The sequence below is a fragment of the Xenopus laevis genome, chromosome 4S (assembly GCF_017654675.1).
Source record: "Xenopus laevis strain J_2021 chromosome 4S, Xenopus_laevis_v10.1, whole genome shotgun sequence".
NCBI classification, from domain to species: Eukaryota; Metazoa; Chordata; class Amphibia; order Anura; family Pipidae; genus Xenopus; species Xenopus laevis.
This window is the reverse complement of record NC_054378.1, coordinates 18754703-18772791: the sequence shown is the minus strand read 5'-3', so window position 1 is coordinate 18772791 and position 18089 is coordinate 18754703. Positions and strand designations below refer to the sequence as shown.

General features: G+C 43.8%; 1 protein-coding gene across 2 annotated transcripts in view; it reads right to left on the bottom strand.

Moving 5' to 3' along the window:
- The window catches only part of sbf2.S (SET binding factor 2 S homeolog), a 185014-nt gene that overhangs the window by 61144 nt on the left and 105781 nt on the right, over positions 1-18089 (bottom strand). For both annotated transcript variants that reach the window (XM_018260291.2, XM_041560994.1), the window contains exons 7-16: positions 15475-15607; positions 13818-13926; positions 13192-13305; positions 12642-12719; positions 11300-11413; positions 9580-9708; positions 8731-8832; positions 6331-6535; positions 862-971; positions 159-308 (exon numbers count right to left, since the gene is read on the bottom strand). In XM_018260291.2, coding sequence (XP_018115780.1) covers positions 159-308; positions 862-971; positions 6331-6535; positions 8731-8832; positions 9580-9708; positions 11300-11413; positions 12642-12719; positions 13192-13305; positions 13818-13926; positions 15475-15607 — 1244 coding nt within the window. The remainder of the gene's footprint in view (positions 1-158; positions 309-861; positions 972-6330; positions 6536-8730; positions 8833-9579; positions 9709-11299; positions 11414-12641; positions 12720-13191; positions 13306-13817; positions 13927-15474; positions 15608-18089) is intronic.

Genomic DNA, 18089 nt, shown 5'->3' with positions numbered 1-18089 from the left:
CTGTATAAGTCAGGGTGGTCCATAAGGGAGAGCACATTGGGGCCCTGCACTGATTGCAGCATCGTCTGCTTATTGACTTCTCCATTAAAATAGGGGCCCCGTAATGGACAGTTTGCTTTGGACCCCTTAATTGCCCAGTGGGAAGTGTGTGCTGGTACCTGTAGGGCGCAGTTCATTATCCGCACAATGTAGTCGAACTGCTGGTGGTTGAGCATGGCGCGGTTCTGCTGAACATGGAGAGCCAGCTCTTCTGTCAAACACTGTCTGGCGGCTTTTCCTTTCAGCGCCCGCAGTGCAGCCGGCAGGGTCTGGGAACAGAAACATATCAGAATTGTTACCCCAAAACATTAACCAAGAGCCAGACTTTTATATGGACTTGGCACGGAACTCGCAATCGGAGAGTGGCACATTTCTAACAGTTAACTCACGAACATCCAACATTTTTGCTACAATTCCATAAATAGAACAGGCTGAAGAAATATTTGTGCTGTATTATACTGACCCCAATGCACAGCGGCTTTAATAATAAACATGTTGTTGTTTTTAGAGAAGAGGGTGTTTAATAACAGCTACACTATAGATAAAGCCTATCTGATCCCAAATGGAAGCAGCAGTCCTGCCCTGCTTTATGGCAGCTGAGATTCTAGCTATCTGTATAACAGGGCATTCTGTCCCAGGGGCCGCACAGATCCTTTCTGATCTCCACTAGAAGCAGCAGTCCTGCCCTGCTTTATGGCTTCTGTATAACAGAGCATTCTGCCCCATTGGTACAGATGACTTTTATGAATAAATGCTGCAGCCGGGTGGCAGTCAGTATCAGTTGGTGCATGGGTAATTTTATTATAGGAAGTTGCACATTACCTTTTCAGTTTCCAGAGTTTTATTTTCAAATATGTGCAGGATGCAGTTGCGGACGACTTCTAGTCTCCGTGCGCTGTTAAACACTGAGCTTGTCTTGTCCACTATTGAAACTGGAAAAATAAATATATATTAAGGGTTAACGTACTGATTAACACACATATCCACTAGTGATTTATGAAACATTTTCCTTCTATCTATTCATCCTTAAAGCCCTGTCGAGATGTAGAACAGATTTATGGCCGATATATATCGCTGGGGTTATAAAGGCAGAGATCCCTTTGAAGCATTGCATGCATTGATGTGTTATCTGATGCATGAAGCTACTTTGAGGGGGTTAATATTTATGTTTGAAATAAGTGAAACCAGAATTAGTGATGATTGTGTCACCGGAGTGAGGATTGGCATAAGCCCCTGCAACCAGGGCCGGGCTAGGCTGGCCGGGCTACCTGGCTGGCCACTCGTGCCCAACCTCGACGAAGGGGAGAGCAATGGAGGGTGGCAGATGGCAGAGTGATGGAGGGGAGGGAGGAGGGAGAGAGCGACAGAGGGGAGGAACGGAAGGGAGAGTTGGTGAAGAGAGGGTGAGTGACGGAGGAGAGGGCAACGGAGGAGAGGGGAGGGAGGGGTGAGTGATGGAGGGGTGAGCAACAGAGGGGAGGGTGACAGGAGGGAGGGGAGAGCAACGGAGGAGAGGGGTGAGCAATGGAGGGTGGCATGAGGCAGGGGAGCGTAATGGAGGGGAGAGTAATGGAGGAGAGGGGAGGGGTGAGCAACGGAGGGAGAGTGACGGAGGGCAGGGGGGGAGGATGGAGGGGAGAGCGACGGAGGAGAGGGGAGGGAGGGGTGAGCAATGAAGGGAAGGGTGACAGGAGGGAGTGGTGAGCAACAGAGGGGAGGGTGACAGGAGCGAAGGAAGTGGAGTAAGATTAAGGGGTGCGAACATGGACTAGGGGTAGGCAGTAGACAATTTTAGAGGTTTCTGCCCAGCGCCCCCTTATCATTGCACCCTATGCAGCTGCCTCTTCTGCTTACTCCTAGTTCCAGCCCTGCTTGCAGCTACACGTGACCTACAGTATAATAAACATATTATGAGTAAAGAGGAAGTTTGCCTTGAAGTTAATTTCAGGATGATAATGCCAGAGCTATTGTACTTTTTGGAACCATCGTAGGACTCTTAGTCCCCTATTGGTCTGCCGCCCTTACTATTGCAAACGCACATTACGTTCTCTACCCATAGTAAAACGCAGCCCAATCATTCCTTATGGGGTCATTATAATGAGATATTTAGGGAACGAGGTCTCTGCACTGTTTGTATTTATAGACCATGTTCCAACGTAACGTCTGACAACGGATACAGAAACACTTGGGGAAACTTGCGAGAGAGGGACCTTGAACCTCTGTAAAGTGCTGAATCACGGAACAGCAAAGCAGACTTGCCGCCCTCAGAAACATTCCTACATATTCAAGTACGTCCGCTGCTTCCCAGTGTGATAAAACAAGATAAAACAAGGTGAACTGCAGGACTGAAATGCAGATAAAAGGGATATAAAACCCAAAATTTTACATTTCATGACGAAATAACATAGAATTCTGGAAACAATGTAACAGATGACAGGTCTCCCTGTTAAACAGTCGGCTTCTGCTCCATTGTTTCAGAGAACACCCAGCAATGACTTACACAGGGTCAGACTGGAACATTGGGGGCCCACCGGGGCTGTGACACCAAGGGCCCGTCCAGCAGTCCCGGGGGCCCCCTCCCAACCTGGAAACTTCAGTGCGCATGTTCAAATGATGGAACCCCACATATTGCGGCACATCATCTATTTCTTTGGGGGGTTTGGCCAATTGGGGGAACGGGTCTGGGCCAGTGGGGGCCGTCCAAACATGTGAGCAATGGGAGAACTAATCCCCCTGGGCTGAGAAAGGTGCAAAAGGAATCCTAACTGCACGGGTCAAATGTGGGTTTGAGGGTTGAGTTTCCAGGGCAGGATATATTAGAGGGAAAGGGAATGGGAAGAGCACAGAGAAGGTGCAGAGAGTAGCTAGAGGAGAAGCATGATACACGTCCAGGCCTGGACTTGTGGAAAGGCCAAATAGGCCTAGGCTTATGGTGGCAGGGTTATAAGGGGTGGCATGTTGCCCAACTGGATATGGGAAGAAGATACCATTGTTTCCTATGCTCCAATCCCAAGTGCTCTGGACCCAAGGTTGATAATTTGCACATGTGCACAAATGAAGGGGAGGAGACAGGGGGAGATGAATGTCAGTGGGCCTAGGGGTGCCTGCTATGTAAATCTGGTCCTGCACACGTCCAGCAAGGCGTGGGTTACATATATATACTTTCCTAGGAGTCCATTATAAGTCCACTTCATGAGGCGCCTTAAAATGATTAAATGAGCTGCAGACCTCAAACAAGAGAAAAATCCCCTTGTGTCCCAAGAGGCAGATCTCTCATCAATATGGCTGGATATGTTTTTTATGTTGTATGCACAGGACACTTTATAGGAGTCAAAGCAGAAGGGTAAGGTAGGTTCAGCCCTTGCCAGTAAGTGGTGTGCATGTCTCTCCCATAATTCATAGTTATGTTCTTGGTAGGATGCACCTCTTGCGCCCACTGGGAGCTCGACTATCGACTGATTAAAGGAACAGTAACACCAAAAAATTAAAGTGTTTTAAAGTAATTTAAATATAATGTCCTGTTGTGCGACACTGGTACAACTGGTGTTTTTGCTTCAGAAACTCTACTATAGTTTATATAAAAAAGCTGTTGTGCAGCCATTCAAGCACAGGGCACATAGCAGATAACTGATACATTCTTAAGAACCCCATTGTATACTAGAGTTTATCTGCTATGAATCCTGTGCCCTTTCTCCTTTTTCAGCTTGAATGGCTGCCTCCATGGCTACACAGCAGCTTGTTTATATTATCTATAGTAGTACTTATCTGTTATCTACTGTGTATCCTGTGCATGAATGGCTGCCCCCATGGCTACACAGCAGCTTGTTTATATAAACTAGGGATGCACAAAACCCCCGAATCCTTCGGGAAAGATTCGGCCGAATATCAAACTGAATCTGATTCCTAATGCTATGAATCCTGTGCCCTTTCTCCTTTTTCAGCTTGAATGGCTGCCTCCATGGCTACACAGCAGCTTGTTTATATTAACTATAGTAGTACTTATCTGTTATCTACTGTGTATCCTGTGCTTGAATGACTGTCCCCTTGGCTACACAGCAGCTTGTTTATATAAACTATAGTAGTACTTATCTGTTATCTACTGTGTATCCTGTGCATGAATGGCTGCCCCCATAGCTACACAGCAGCTTGTTTATATAAACTAGGGATGCACAAAACCCCCGAATCCTTCGGGAAAGATTCGGCCGAATACCGAACTGAATCTGAATCCTAATGCTCATTTTCTGTTTGATGATTTCCTACGCTCCCTAAGCTCAGCTTCCCAACACCAGCCCAGAGACCACTGAGCATGTGCAGTGCCGCTGACACAAAAAAAGACGCCTAACAAGATCCAAGATGGGGAGCTGCTGGGGGCAACTGTGAATAATTATATCATTCTTGTTATAGGGCTGCTGAACCTTTAGGCTGGTACATAAGTTCAATACATAAAATACAGCATTTTTAGCCATAATTATTTTAAGGCTTTACATCTCCTTTTCACAGGACCGAAAGGAGATGTTTTCCTAATAATAAATTTAATAAGAGGTTTCTTAGAAAAACACAATTATTATTCCCAATCTTCCCACTGATCTATTTATTTATAGTCTGCTAAAAGAACATTCGGGGAATTCTGACACTTTGTTACATGCCAATTCATGAAAATAACATTCATTATGAGCAGTGTCTTCGAAAATCTCCCACATTGGTGGTGGTGGTGGTGGTGGGGGGGAAACAAATGGCGTGGGTGTCTGATAAGCGCAATGCAAAACAGGCAGGAGCACGTGGCATGGCCGCGAGGGTTTAACGTTTTCAATTGTCCGTTCGTATAGCTTCCTGGTAATCGGACGGACCCTACTGGTGCAGCAGAAGCTTATTTTTGAGTGGTAATCGCCTGCCATTGCACCAGTAGGGTCAAGCCGACTAAACCTGAAGGTGAGAGATTCAAACAGCATAGGACCAGGGGCTTAAATGCTCTCTGCTTTCTCATCAGAGCCTCGGAGCTAAGGGTAAGTGCACAATGGTCTTACTACTCACATTGGTTGCTGGGGGACTTAATTTTAAATGCACTTCAAACTTAGAATGCTATTGGATAGTGTAGGACTCACGTACAATGAGGGGCCTTGATGTGACACGTGAGCTTACATATTTTGGCCAAAGTGTGGTACTGACAACTCTATATTTGTAATAATTATTTTTAAAGAAAAACCGTGAGCAATTTTTCTTTTTGTGTACAAATATTGGCTTTTAATCGTTTATAGCAGCTGGTCAACTCCAGAATGTGGGTCAGATCGAGCGATGGCACAATGGTGTCTATAGCAGCTGATAAACGCTACATGGTGGGTTAGACCGAGCGATGTTTTGTGACAAATTGTAACCAAATACTGCCTATAGCTGCCATTCAGCCTTTAAAACAGGGAATAATTTATAGTAGGGATGCATGGATTTGGATTTTTCAGCAGGAATTGGATTCGGCCAGATCATTGTGCCTGGATGAATGGCGTCCTAATTTGCATATGCAAATTAGGGGCAGGAAGGAAAAATCACGCGATAATTAAAAACAGTTTTCCACTTTTTCCTTTCCTGACCTTAATTTGAATATGCAAATTAGGATTTGGTTCGGTATTCGGACGAATCTTTCATGAAGGATTCAGGGATTCGGCCAAATCCAAAATAGTGGATTCGGTGCATCCCTAATTTATAGATGTATGTTAATTAGCTGGGGCTTAAAAGCTCCCTGTATTTTCACTATAGCTCCTGAGCTACGGGTAAGTGCGCAATGGTCTTACTACATTGGTTACTGGGGGACTTGATTTTAAATGCACTACAACAGAATGCTCACAAATAGTGTAGGAGGGGCCTTGATGTGGCACGTGAGCTTACATATTTTGGCCAAAGTGTGGTACTAACACCTCAATTTTTGTAATAATTTTTAAGGCATACCGTGCCGTGGCAACGTTTCTCTTTCTCAGCATGGGACCAGTATAGCAGTACAAAGGATAAACTCCTACTTCCTGCTCTGGGTCAGAGGCTGAACCCACAGTTCAGCTTTGTTGGTGTACGATGCCTGAGGTCTGCAGAGTCACAACCACTGTGCATGCCTGAGCAACTGCTCACGTCCACTTTGCAAGTTAGTGCCAAGCTTTTACTTGTTTAGTTGACTTAGAGATACAGGGGATCATTTGAGGACAGGGTATGGGGCACTTCCATCCCTTTAGATATTGAAAAGGAGTCCCAGCCTTGATACTAGGGTAGAAGAAAATGAACACAAGAAGCCAAAGGAACCTGCTTCCCTACCTACAGGTGATCCTGCCGGCACCACACATTTCTTTTCTGCCCGGGGCGACAGGATGGCATTCTGGTTCTTATTAAGTCCTTCCTGGATCAGCTCCTGCACTTTGAGGTCATTCATTAAGGGAAAGGGAAGAATATGGACTCGGAGATGCGAACCTTCCGTGGGTTTAGGGACTTTCTGGAATGCCATGTGGGGGTTTGGGTTTTCCTGGTAAAGGAAGAAAGAAAGAATTAGAAGAGGAGGTACCAAATCATGTACGAGTGCTTTATACTTTGGAAAGGAAAAAATCGGCTTTAAATTATAATTCTGTCATGATTTTTATGGTGTAGTTTTTTTTTTTAAGTTACACTGTTTAAACTACAAATAATTCACACTGCAATATAAAATTTAATTCCTGAAAAGGTACAAGTGTATTTTTTTTTATTTGTAATATTGGTGTGTAGGCAGCCATCTCAGATCATTTTGCCTGGTCATGTGCTTTCAGAAAGAGGCAATACTGTATGATGGAACTGCTTTCTGGCAGGCTATTTCTTCTACTCAACTGAATGTGTCACAGTGGGACTTGGATTTTACTATTGAGTGCTGTTCTTAGATCTACCAGGGAACTGTTATCTTATGTTAGGGAGCTGCTATCTGGTTACCTTCCCATTGTTCTGTTGTTAGGTTGCTGGGGGGGGGGGAAGGGGGTTGATATCACTCCAACTTGCAGTACTGCAGCAAAGAGTAACAAGTTTACCAGAGCACAAGTCACATGACTGGGGGCAGCTGGGAAACTGACAATATGTCTAGCCCCATGTCAGATTTCAAAATTAAATTACAAAAATCTGTTTACTCTTTAGAAAAACAGATTCCAGTGCAGAAGTCTTCTGGAGCAGCACTATTAACTGATGTCCGCAATGGAATAAGAACTTCTCTAAGATAGTTGAGCTATAAAGGGGTGTTCCAATGGGGAAAAGGAATGATTCATGGTAGGCGGATTGACTACTACAACTCCTGACAGCCAGCCAAGGATGCTGGGAGATTTCTACAAGAGCAGATGTAAATGAAAGCACCTCAGTAAAGCTTGAGCATGCAGTAAATAACTGATGAATAGCCCCCGGGGTGCTCAGCTGATGGTGCTAATGACAGACCGGCAGAGCTATTTGCACAGGGTAAGCATTAACGTGTTCTGCAAAGACCCACAGCAACAATAGGATCTCTATGGCGCTGCCAAATAAGACAGAATGCAATACAAAGAATGCCAGAGCTTTAATTAGGGGGTACATCGGTCCAGACTGAATTACAGGGATGCTGGATCACCGCTTACAGGTCGGGGGCATCACAATGGAAAGGGGAACTTGCGCCACTTTTATGTCTCAGTCTGATGACACTGAATCTACGTGTCTATGGGGCCTCCATGACTATGATTTTAGGAATCTATAATTAGTTCCTATCACTAATTTATCCCATTGTCATGATGGGGGAAAAATGCCCATCTGGCCCAAACCAAAGACGAAGAATAAAGACTGTAAATAAGGGTCAATCCTAGTCTGGTGCCTTGAATCCAAAAGCAGGGTTAATAAAGGAACAGTAACACCAACAAAAACGAAGAGATTAATATAATGTACTGTTGCTGCGTGCTGGCAAAACTGGCGTGTTTGCTTTAAAAACATAACTTGTTTATATAAACTATAGTAGTACTTATCTGTTATCTACTGTGTATCCTGTGCTTGAATGTTTGCCCCCATGGCTACACAGCAGCTTGTTTATATAAATTATCGTAGTACTTATCTGTTATCTACTGTGTATCCTGTGCTGGAATGGCTGCCCCCATGGCTACACAGCAGCTTGTTTCTATAAACTATAGTAGTACCTATCTGTTATCTACTGTGTATCCTGTGCTTGAATGGCTGCCCCCATGGCTACACAACAGCTTGTTTATATAAACTATAGTAGTACTTATCTGTTATCTACTGTGTATCCTTTGCTTGAATGGCTGCCCCCATGGCTACACAACAGCTTGTTTATATAAACTATAGTAGTACTTATCTGTTATCTACTGTGTATCCTGTGCTGGAATGGCTGCCCCCATGGCTACACAGCAGCTTGTTTCTATAAACTATAGTAGTACTTGTCTTATCTACTGTGTATCCTGTGCTTAAATGGCTGCCCCGATGGCTACACAGCAACTTGTTTCTATAAACTATAGTAGAAGCAAGTTTTACCAGTGCAGTGCAATACTACATTATATTGTTATTACTTTATAACACTTTTGGTGTTACTGTTCCATTAAGGGTCGCCATATCTGCCAGATCACTGCATAGTTATATGCAATACCCCTAAACCTAGAAAACCTCATGTACCAAGCGTTCCAGATAACAGATCGCTCACCTGTGTCGCTACGCTGCATTAGGCTAACTTACATTTTTGAAGAGTTGCTCAGCAAGCTCCCGGATGTGTTTCAGAATCTTGCACATATCGCTCTGCTCATCATCTTTGATTCGCTCGACCTCAGAGGAAACTAGCTGCACCCGGGGCAAGAGACAAAGGTACGGCATCAGCCAAAGGATAATACAAAGAGCTTGCAGCATAAACATAAATACAATACCCCATGCCACCTTGTGACCTGCCCTTCCCACTTGCAGCCTTGCCTTGGTGTGCCAGTTAAAAAACACCAGTGTGAATGTGATGGTGCACTGGCGTGCAAAGCACATGCCACACATGCTATTCCGTATTCCCACTAACATGATTACCCATTTGTTCATCGTTAAGGCTGTAACCCAATATGATTGGAAAGGGCCGGGGTCTGGCAGCAGTGATTGGACTGCAAGCAATTACTCTGGAGATTGCAGAGTGCACAGAGCAGACATATGGAATACATCTTGTGCAGCAGAGACAGTCCTAGTCTCTGCCTTCATGGTTTTGTCTTCGTCCTTATAGGCCCACAACATCCCTGCAACTGTCCACTTACTATGATCACTGATTGGCTGATGCCAACCCTTCCATCATTCCCTATTCCTGTGAGGTGCAACTAACCAAAATAAATCTCCCTCTGAGGAACAGTGTTTATCTGCTCCTAGCAAGGCTCCTGTTCTTGTTGTGCATGTTCTTGCTAGAGATAAGCCTGTTTATATCTGACATGTCCTTTGTACAGGGAATACTTGGCCAACGATGGAAACATTTGGCTGTGAGAATAACTTCCTAGCAACGGAATGTTTCCCCCTTTCATTTACATGAACAGAACTGAGTTCAAGCCTTGCACAATACTGTACCTCGTCAAAGAGATCACATGATCGGTATGGAGGCCCCCTCTCCGACACGAAGCCAGCGAATGCCATTCCGTTCAGAACTTTGGTCAGGAAATCATTCTCGATCAGACCCCGCTGCCCTAGGAAGGCGGCCTACGGAGACAGATAGAAAGGCTCAGTACATGTGCATTCATAAATGAGAGAGACGCATTCCAAGCCGCAGTTGACAGTTTATTATGGGCAGAATTTAAGGGCCTCTCTCATCTGCAAATATTCAGCTGAATTTTCCACTAGTAAAATAGGCATATATATATCTCAAATAGGCTTTTCTCAGCGCCTGTTCATTCTGGCCTGGAAATATATTAGCAGCAAATAAAGTATAATAAGCCAGTTCTGGATGCTCCACCTGGAATGCTGAAGGGATTCAAAACTGACAGAGCTGGTGGACTTCGGAGCTAAAAGGGACCCCTTTAAACATTTTTAACAAGTAACTAAGCATTTGTATCATCCAGTGCAGGAAGGAAAGGTTGAGAAAGAAGTATTTCGTGGGGTAATTTGCCACCCTTGGTAATAAAGTGCTGCCTTGGGTAAAGTTCTAACCTTGTCTCATTTCAAAAACACATAGGCCTGCACCGTCAATTTATTTTTTTGCCAAAAAAGGGTAGAAGCACGCACTATAACCACAGGATAAAGAAACTCAATTTATTGCTAGGGTTCTGATCTCCATATGAGAAATTCCATGTAAGAGAGATAACAATGTGCTTCCAATTAGTGTCTTCGTTTGGGATTTATCCGCTAATTGGATTTCCAGTCCCCATAATCCCATTATTTCTAAATGAGATCTGACTAAGGAGATAAAGCTCAGGAGCAAATCCAAAGCCCCATGGGAAACTGTCTTATGGTTTCCATGATTGCCCTGCACTCTGTGGCTGCAGCTAAACCAGCAGAAACTAACCGGCAAGACCAGCAGGCCATATATTCTCTAAGGCAGGGGTCCCCAAGCTTTCTTACCTAAAAGCCACAGCCACATGGGGAGCAACACAAGCATGTATAAAAACTCACATGTATAAAAACAAACTGTGTTTTCTACCTGAAACTGTCTAAGGGTCAGGCCACACGAGCAGATTCGCCCCAGCGACTAATCGCCTCTTCTGCAGGGGCGACAATATCCCCGAACTGCAACTTTGGGCGACTGAGGAAAATGAAGGGCCGAGTGTGCATTGCCGCAGGCGATTTTGATTTTAGCTGGCGGAGGGCAGGGGGAAGGCAGTTCGGGGAGATTGTCGCCCCAAAGAAGAGGCGATTTGTCGCTGGGGCGCCTGATCTCCCCGAATCTGCTCGTGTGGCCTGACCCTTAAGGTGGCCATAGACTCCAAGATCCGCTCGTTTGGCGACATCGCCAAACGAGCGGATCTTTCCCCGATATGCCACTAACGGCATGGCTATATCGGGGGTAATTCGAACGTTCGGCCGTACGGCCGAACGATCGAATTACGATGCGCCAAGCGGCTCCGATGGGTCGGTCGGGTAAAAATCCAACCTTCCCGATCGATATCGTGGCCAGATATCGATCGGGAAGACCCGTCGGAAGCCCCCATACACGGGCAGATAAGCTGTCAAATCGGTCCAAACGACCGATATCGGCAGCTTTATCTGCCCGTGTATGGCCACCATTAGGGACATAAAATGGAGAAAGTATGTTCTGGTCACACAATAGACCACACACTATACTGTTGCCCATTACCTTGTGGAAGTGGATGACAGGTTCTGCATGGATCCTGATGAGCTGGAGACAGGACCGGTACCCCTGGAATATCTGGGCAAACAACCTCAGAAAAACAGCTCGCACTTCTTTATCCTGCACAAAGAGGCCACAGGTATATTGTTTTTATACTTAGCCCATAAACTTTTTGGCGATACTTGTGCTTTTATATACAGAAGTATTTCAGATATTGTTGTATACATCTGGTAACACATAGGGCCAGCAAATACATCAGACAGCCAGCGACAGGGCTATGAGGATATTTTACATGACCTAAAGCTAGGGTTGCCATCTGGCCGGTATTTTACTGGCCTGGCCGGTAAAAATTATGGTTGATCCCAATGTTATTAATAAGGAAAAAGATAAATAGATAGGAAGGCCAGTATTTGTTTTCCAGAAAAGGTGGCAACCCTACCAATAAAACAAACACTACGTACAGAATGTACAGTACAGGTACGGGATCTGTTAACTGGAAACCTGTTATCCAGAAAGCTCCGAATTACAGAATGGCTGTATCCCACAGACTTCATTTTAGCCAAATAATCCAACATTTTTTAAATGATCTCCTCTTTCTCTGTAATAATAAAATAGTAGCTTGTAATTGATCCCAACTATAATTAATCCTTATTGGAAACAAAACCAGCCTGTTGGTTTTATTTAATGTTTATATGATTTTCTAGTAGACTTAAGGTATGAAGATCAAAATTACGGCAAGATCCATTATCTGGAAAAACTCCAGGTCCCGAGCATTCTGCATAACAGGTCTTATAGCTGTACTTATAAAAATGTTATTGGTGGGCATCTACAGGTCCCTGCTGGAAGAGGCCAAATGGTTACAGACAACTTATCCTGTAAATGAGTCTATAATAATATATAATATCCTCCTTCACTACACTAAGTGGTAAACACAGCAACATCCTTAATCTTCCCTCTTCTGACGCCTGGGGTCTTTAAAGTACAATGGCTTTAGGATTTTCTGTTAGTACTTCATTAAGAAAATCCACGTTTTTCCTACTATTTTCTATCCCAACGGATTATTATTTAAATATTGCCTGTCTCTCCTTCCCCTGTAATGTTTAAATAGAGATAAGGAGCTCTGTATAAGAAAAAAAAATCCTCCCTTCTCAAAGTAGGCTTACAGATAAGGAGGAGTTTAGCAAGCCAACTGGTCTGACATGGACCAAAGAATGTGTTTACGTTTAAATGCTCCACTGCAGAGTATTAGAGGATACAAAAGAAAAAAAAAAGGAGTATTAAAGGGGACCAAGAAATACATACAGGAGCAGTCAATTGGGAGAAGATGAAAGAGCAAGGTGATACTCACCAGCAGCTTCATGTGCGGTAACGGGGAGCGCGACGGGGCAAATGCATAATCAGCAGCTTCCAAGTCAGGATGCAGCACCTGCAAGTTATAAGAATAAACTTAATTTCATATAGAAGCAAGTCTTAATACGCTGTGTTGCTAATAGAGCTGGTGCAAGGAGCTAGTAATTATTATTGGGACGTTCTGATTGGCCGCAGTTGTTTGTTTTATGATCTGATTGGCTTCAATTGCACTGTAAATAATCTAACAGTTGAGCTGGTTGCTGATTAATCAAGACTGTCCATTGTTCAATGCTCTGATAGGTGGGCTCAACCCTGCAAATGATAAAATACTCATATACCCAGTCCATACCAAACCATGCCCCTAAGGACAAAACCCAGCCATTTTTATGAAGCCCCTCCCCATCCACAGAAGCCAAGCCCCCGTTAGTTTGGTCCAGCCATGCATATATTCTAGCATCATTGGCTTCAGTCTAGCCCTGTGAATATTTGGAAGACACACTCTGGGTCAGAAGCCTGATGGGAACATGCCAACCAGTTGAGGAACGTACGCGTGAGAGAGCAGCTTGGGTCTGGTGGAGCAGAGGTTCCGGGATCTGGGACAGATGGATACATTCTGGAATTTGAATGGTTCCGCCATCCAAATCTGCAACAATGACGTCCAACTGCAGGAGAGGAGAGGAAGATGGTTAGCCCATAAAACATGTTGCTTTTGCTGGTGCAACCCAAGAAGGACCCCCAAAAAATATCACAAAACTGAAGGACAATAATGTAAAGAAGTAACATAAGGGGAGCAGCAAAGAGTGACCTGCAATAGGAATGATGTGCTTCCTGGTCTTAAACAGAATAATGGCGCCTGCTGTCCTGTAGGGGGCACACTATCTCAACTGCTTCACGTTCATTACTCCATGACATTGTCCCTTAAAGATACAACATATTTCATGGGCAGATTGGGCGCAAACAATGCCTGTGTAATGTTAATCTAAAGGAGTAAAGTTTGCAACAGGTCTAGTATCCCTTTGCAACAGGTATTTTCTTTCAGGCATCAGTCCAGCAGCAGCACAGATGGATCTTTTTATTAAAAATAAATGACAGAAACTAAATGTGCATCTGGCCGTTTAAATCTTGTCATGTGATCAGTAATACCCAATAAAAATAATGGGTTGTGCTTCCTTACCAGGTCGTGAATTTCCGAGCAGAAGACAGAATGGACCCCAATGATAAAGGGAGTGGGGGAGCTGAGCACCTCGAGCAACTGGGCAGGCAGGATTGGAATGTACGGGTAACTGAAACAAATGGAGCACTGTTATTAGCTGTGCACGACTGTGACAGGGAGGGAGGGATTGCACCATTGCAGTATGTTTGCTAAAGGAAGAATTAATTCTGTTATTAATTTGGCAGAAATAGAAAAATATAGGAAGGCTGTTTTTTTTTTCTAGAAAGGCAGCAAACATAGGGGTTGCGCTGCTCTTTGTCCAGTGGTAGAGGAATGCTCTTTGCACATAAACAATACACTTTTATAAAATGCAATAGAAGGAAAACAATGTGCAGAGACAGTGATTAATGCCCCTGTTACCAATGAAACAGAAGGAGGGGGGCGCTGCCAGTGACAGTCTCTACCTCTCACACTCACGTTACATGCTAAGGGCTGCCGTGTCCTGTGTGCGGATTCTACATGTGTCTGGGGGGGGGCCCGATTCCAAACACAGGTTGTTGAGACCAGTTTCAGGCAGTTAAACATATTGCGAGGCGGAGAAAACACATTCCAGAAATGACTATTAATCTCCAGGGAATTGAGAAAATACTTTCTAAGCATGAGGAAAACTCAACAGTTTGAGAGAGACAAAGGAAAATGTATTTTGGTGGTTGGGGTAAAGGGAGAGACTTGGGATAGAGAGGGACAGACTGGCGGAGAGAGTGTGGGACAGACTGGCGGAGAGAGTGAGGGACAGACTGGCTGAGAGTGTGTGGGACAGACTGGCGTAGAGAGTGTGGGACAGACTGGCGGAGAGAGTGAGGGACAGACTGGCGGAGAGAGTGAGGGACAGACTGGCGGAGAGAGTGAGGGACAGACTAATGGAGAGAGCGAGGGACAGACTGGTGGAGAGAGCGAAGGACAGACTGGTGGAGAGAGAGAGAGGGTCAGACTGGTGGATAGAGAAAGAGGGACAGACTGGTGGAGAGAGAGAGGGACAGACTGGTGGAGAGACAGAGGGACAGACTGGTGGAGAGAGAGAGAGAGAGAGAGGGACAGAATGGTGGAGAGAGAGAGGGACAGAATGGTGGGGAGAAAGAGGGACAGAATGGTGGAGAAAGAAAGAGGGACCAGGGGCAAAAGGCAGAAAAAGAGAGACCCCCTATAATGGTATTCAGAGGAGGGAGTAACTACATAGGCTACTGGCAGCAGGGACATTATTCAGCCCTACGTGCCGTTAATCTAAAGGTGAGGTCACTGTGGTTGCCAAACGAGCGGATCTTTCCCCAATATGCCCACCAATGGCAGGGTGATGTTGGGTTCATCCAAACAAAGGCCGAACGATCAGATTACAATGAAGAAAATGGGCACCGACGAGTCTTAGGACTGCATCAACTAGCCAATGTGGTCCTTGATTGCGGGAAAACTCAAACCTCCCCGATCGATATCTAGGCCAGATATCGATTGGGGAGACCCATCGGAAGCCCCCACACACTGGCAGATAAGCTGCCGAATCAGTCTAAAGGACCCATATTGGCATCTTTAATCTGCCCATGTATGATCACCTTAACACTCTACAGCGCAGAGAAGAACATCAAAAGAATTTTGAGCGGCGGCCATTGTTATTCAGGGAACTCACCTGTATTTCAGGGGGTAGATGAGAGCCTCCAGGGCCCGACAGGCATCACTGAGACGCTGGAAACTGGACGAGTGGAACAGAACTTTATTTTCCGTCAGCATGGCACAGAAAAGACTCAGCACATTCTGGATACCTGGAAAGAACAGAAATATATACTTGTATATAAGTTGAAAAGCTACAAAGTAAAGGAAACAAAACAAAAAATAAATAAAATACAATTATATATATATATATATATATATATATACAATTATATATATATATATATATATATATATATATATATATATATATATATATATATATATATAGACGAATATATATATGTCCAGTAGAATATGTGAGCAGCCCAAGGGGCCAGTCTGTTTAATGGGCTATGACGAGACAGGTCCTTGCAGTGTGGCTCATGCAGAACGGATGGATGTTTTATTGCTCTGCATGTACAATAAATAGCAATGATAAAGCCCCAGCACAGCAGCTCTCCTCTCTCCACATTCCAGTGCAGGGGTTACAGGAGGCCCGGGTATTATCTGGGTCATTATCAGCAAGAAAATGTGGCAAGGAGGAGGATTTGTTATAGCAAATTAAATGTACATTTTTAGGTAAGTCACCCATCATGGCCCTTAACTTAGCTCTGCTGAGCTGCATTCAGGCTGCCGTGCACTGGCTGGAGGTGTGGTCAAACTCTTAGCCAGTAACTGTCAAAAGTAATTTGATATGAAGCAGTTAATGATACAAGAATGTGTCTTACTACCTTGCTCCTCCACAAACAGTGACTTAGCAGAACTCGGAAGTAGCACTGAAAGCCAAAGCAGTTTTGATTTTAGTCTTTAATGGAAGCAATACAAAAATATATCGGGGATGTTCTGGCCACACAATAAGTTTTAGTAGCTGGGGACAGTATAGCTTTTTGTGTGCCCAGAACATTTCTTCTCTGTATACTGTTTACATTAAAGGGCATGTAAAATCTAAAATAGAATAAGGCTAGAAATGCTGTATTTTGTATACTAAATATAACCATGAATTACTGCACCACAAAGCCTAATCAAACAAATAATTTATGCTTTCAAAGTTGGCTACAGGGGGTCACCATCTTGTAACTTTGTTAAACATTTTTTCAAGACTAAGACTGTGCACATGCTCATTGTGGTCTGGGCTGCTTAGGGATCGTCATAAACAAAGCTACATGGCTGGGAAGTAAGACGGGGGCTCCCCCTGCTGTTCATAAGTAGGATTATTTCCCTGCTCAGCAGAAGGGAGAATTTCACTGCATACAGCCAGGTTTCTTATAAAAACAGTACACATTTTTTAATTTAAGTATATTGGAGATAGGTTTCTTTTTCATTAAAGAAAATAAAAAAGGGATTTTATTCTTTTGCCTTTACATGCCCTTTAAAGACTAAAATCAAAACCACTCATACTGTATTGTCTAAGGGAATCAATATGGCACTTCCTCCCATATGTATAAATATAAATATACAGAGAAGGAATGTTCTGGGCACACAATAAGCTGTACCCTCATACTGTACTGTCTAAGGGAATCAATATGGCACCTCCCCCCTCCCATATGTATAAATACAAATATACAGAGAAGGAATGTTCTGGGCACACAATAAGCTATACCCTCATACTGTACTGTCTAAGGGAATCAATATGGCACCTCCCTCCTCCCATATGTATAAATACAAATATACAGAGAAGGAATGTTCTGGGCACACAATAAGCTATACCCTCATACTGTACTGTCTAAGGCAATCAATATGGCACCTCCATTCTCCCATATGTATAAATACAAATATACAAAGAAGGAATGTTCTGGGCATGCAATAAGCTATACCCCTATATGGTACAGAAACAATATCCCACCTATTTGTATTAGTTGCTGCCAACGAGAAAATATTGGAAAAAACATTGGAGTCGAGTTTCCCTTTAAATAACTATTTTGATTACCGGGTCAAATATTTTAGCTGGCAGTGTTAGAGATTATCTGTAGGAACAGATTACATGTCCTCAGCAGAACAATGAGTTCTGTTTTTGATCGGTGAGGAATTGTATATATAATCATTCCCTAAAAATAGCTTCCCTTATCACTTCCATCAACAGAGTTATAATACGAAACATTTCTAACAACAATATCTCAGAGAATTCGATGGGAAAGCAAAAAACGTGTTACATTCTACACACAGATTATAGAGCGCAGAATATTATTGTTACTGGCCAATAACACAAAAGGTTTCCAAGGAGACTCCGTGCAACATATGTTTTAGGAATATTAAAATATCTTCATTTCTTTTTCACTATATTGTTTTTGAGGACACAGTGTTTCTAATCCACAGGACAGAGACATGAAATCATGTACTTACTATGAATCAGCTAATACACTGAGTTTATCAATTCAATTTGATCCTCACAAACATTTACAAGGTACAAGTGAAAAATCAGTGCTAATTATAAAATGTAAAGTGTTGAAGTGGTGATAGTAGGAGCAGGATAGTGGCAGCAGAACAAGGTTGACACAGTAAAAAAAGATGGTGGAGGCAGAAGAACGCGTTTGGGAGCTGGAGCCAGAGGCAGAATAAGGCGTTTGGGAGCCAGAGGCAGAAAGAGGCATTTGG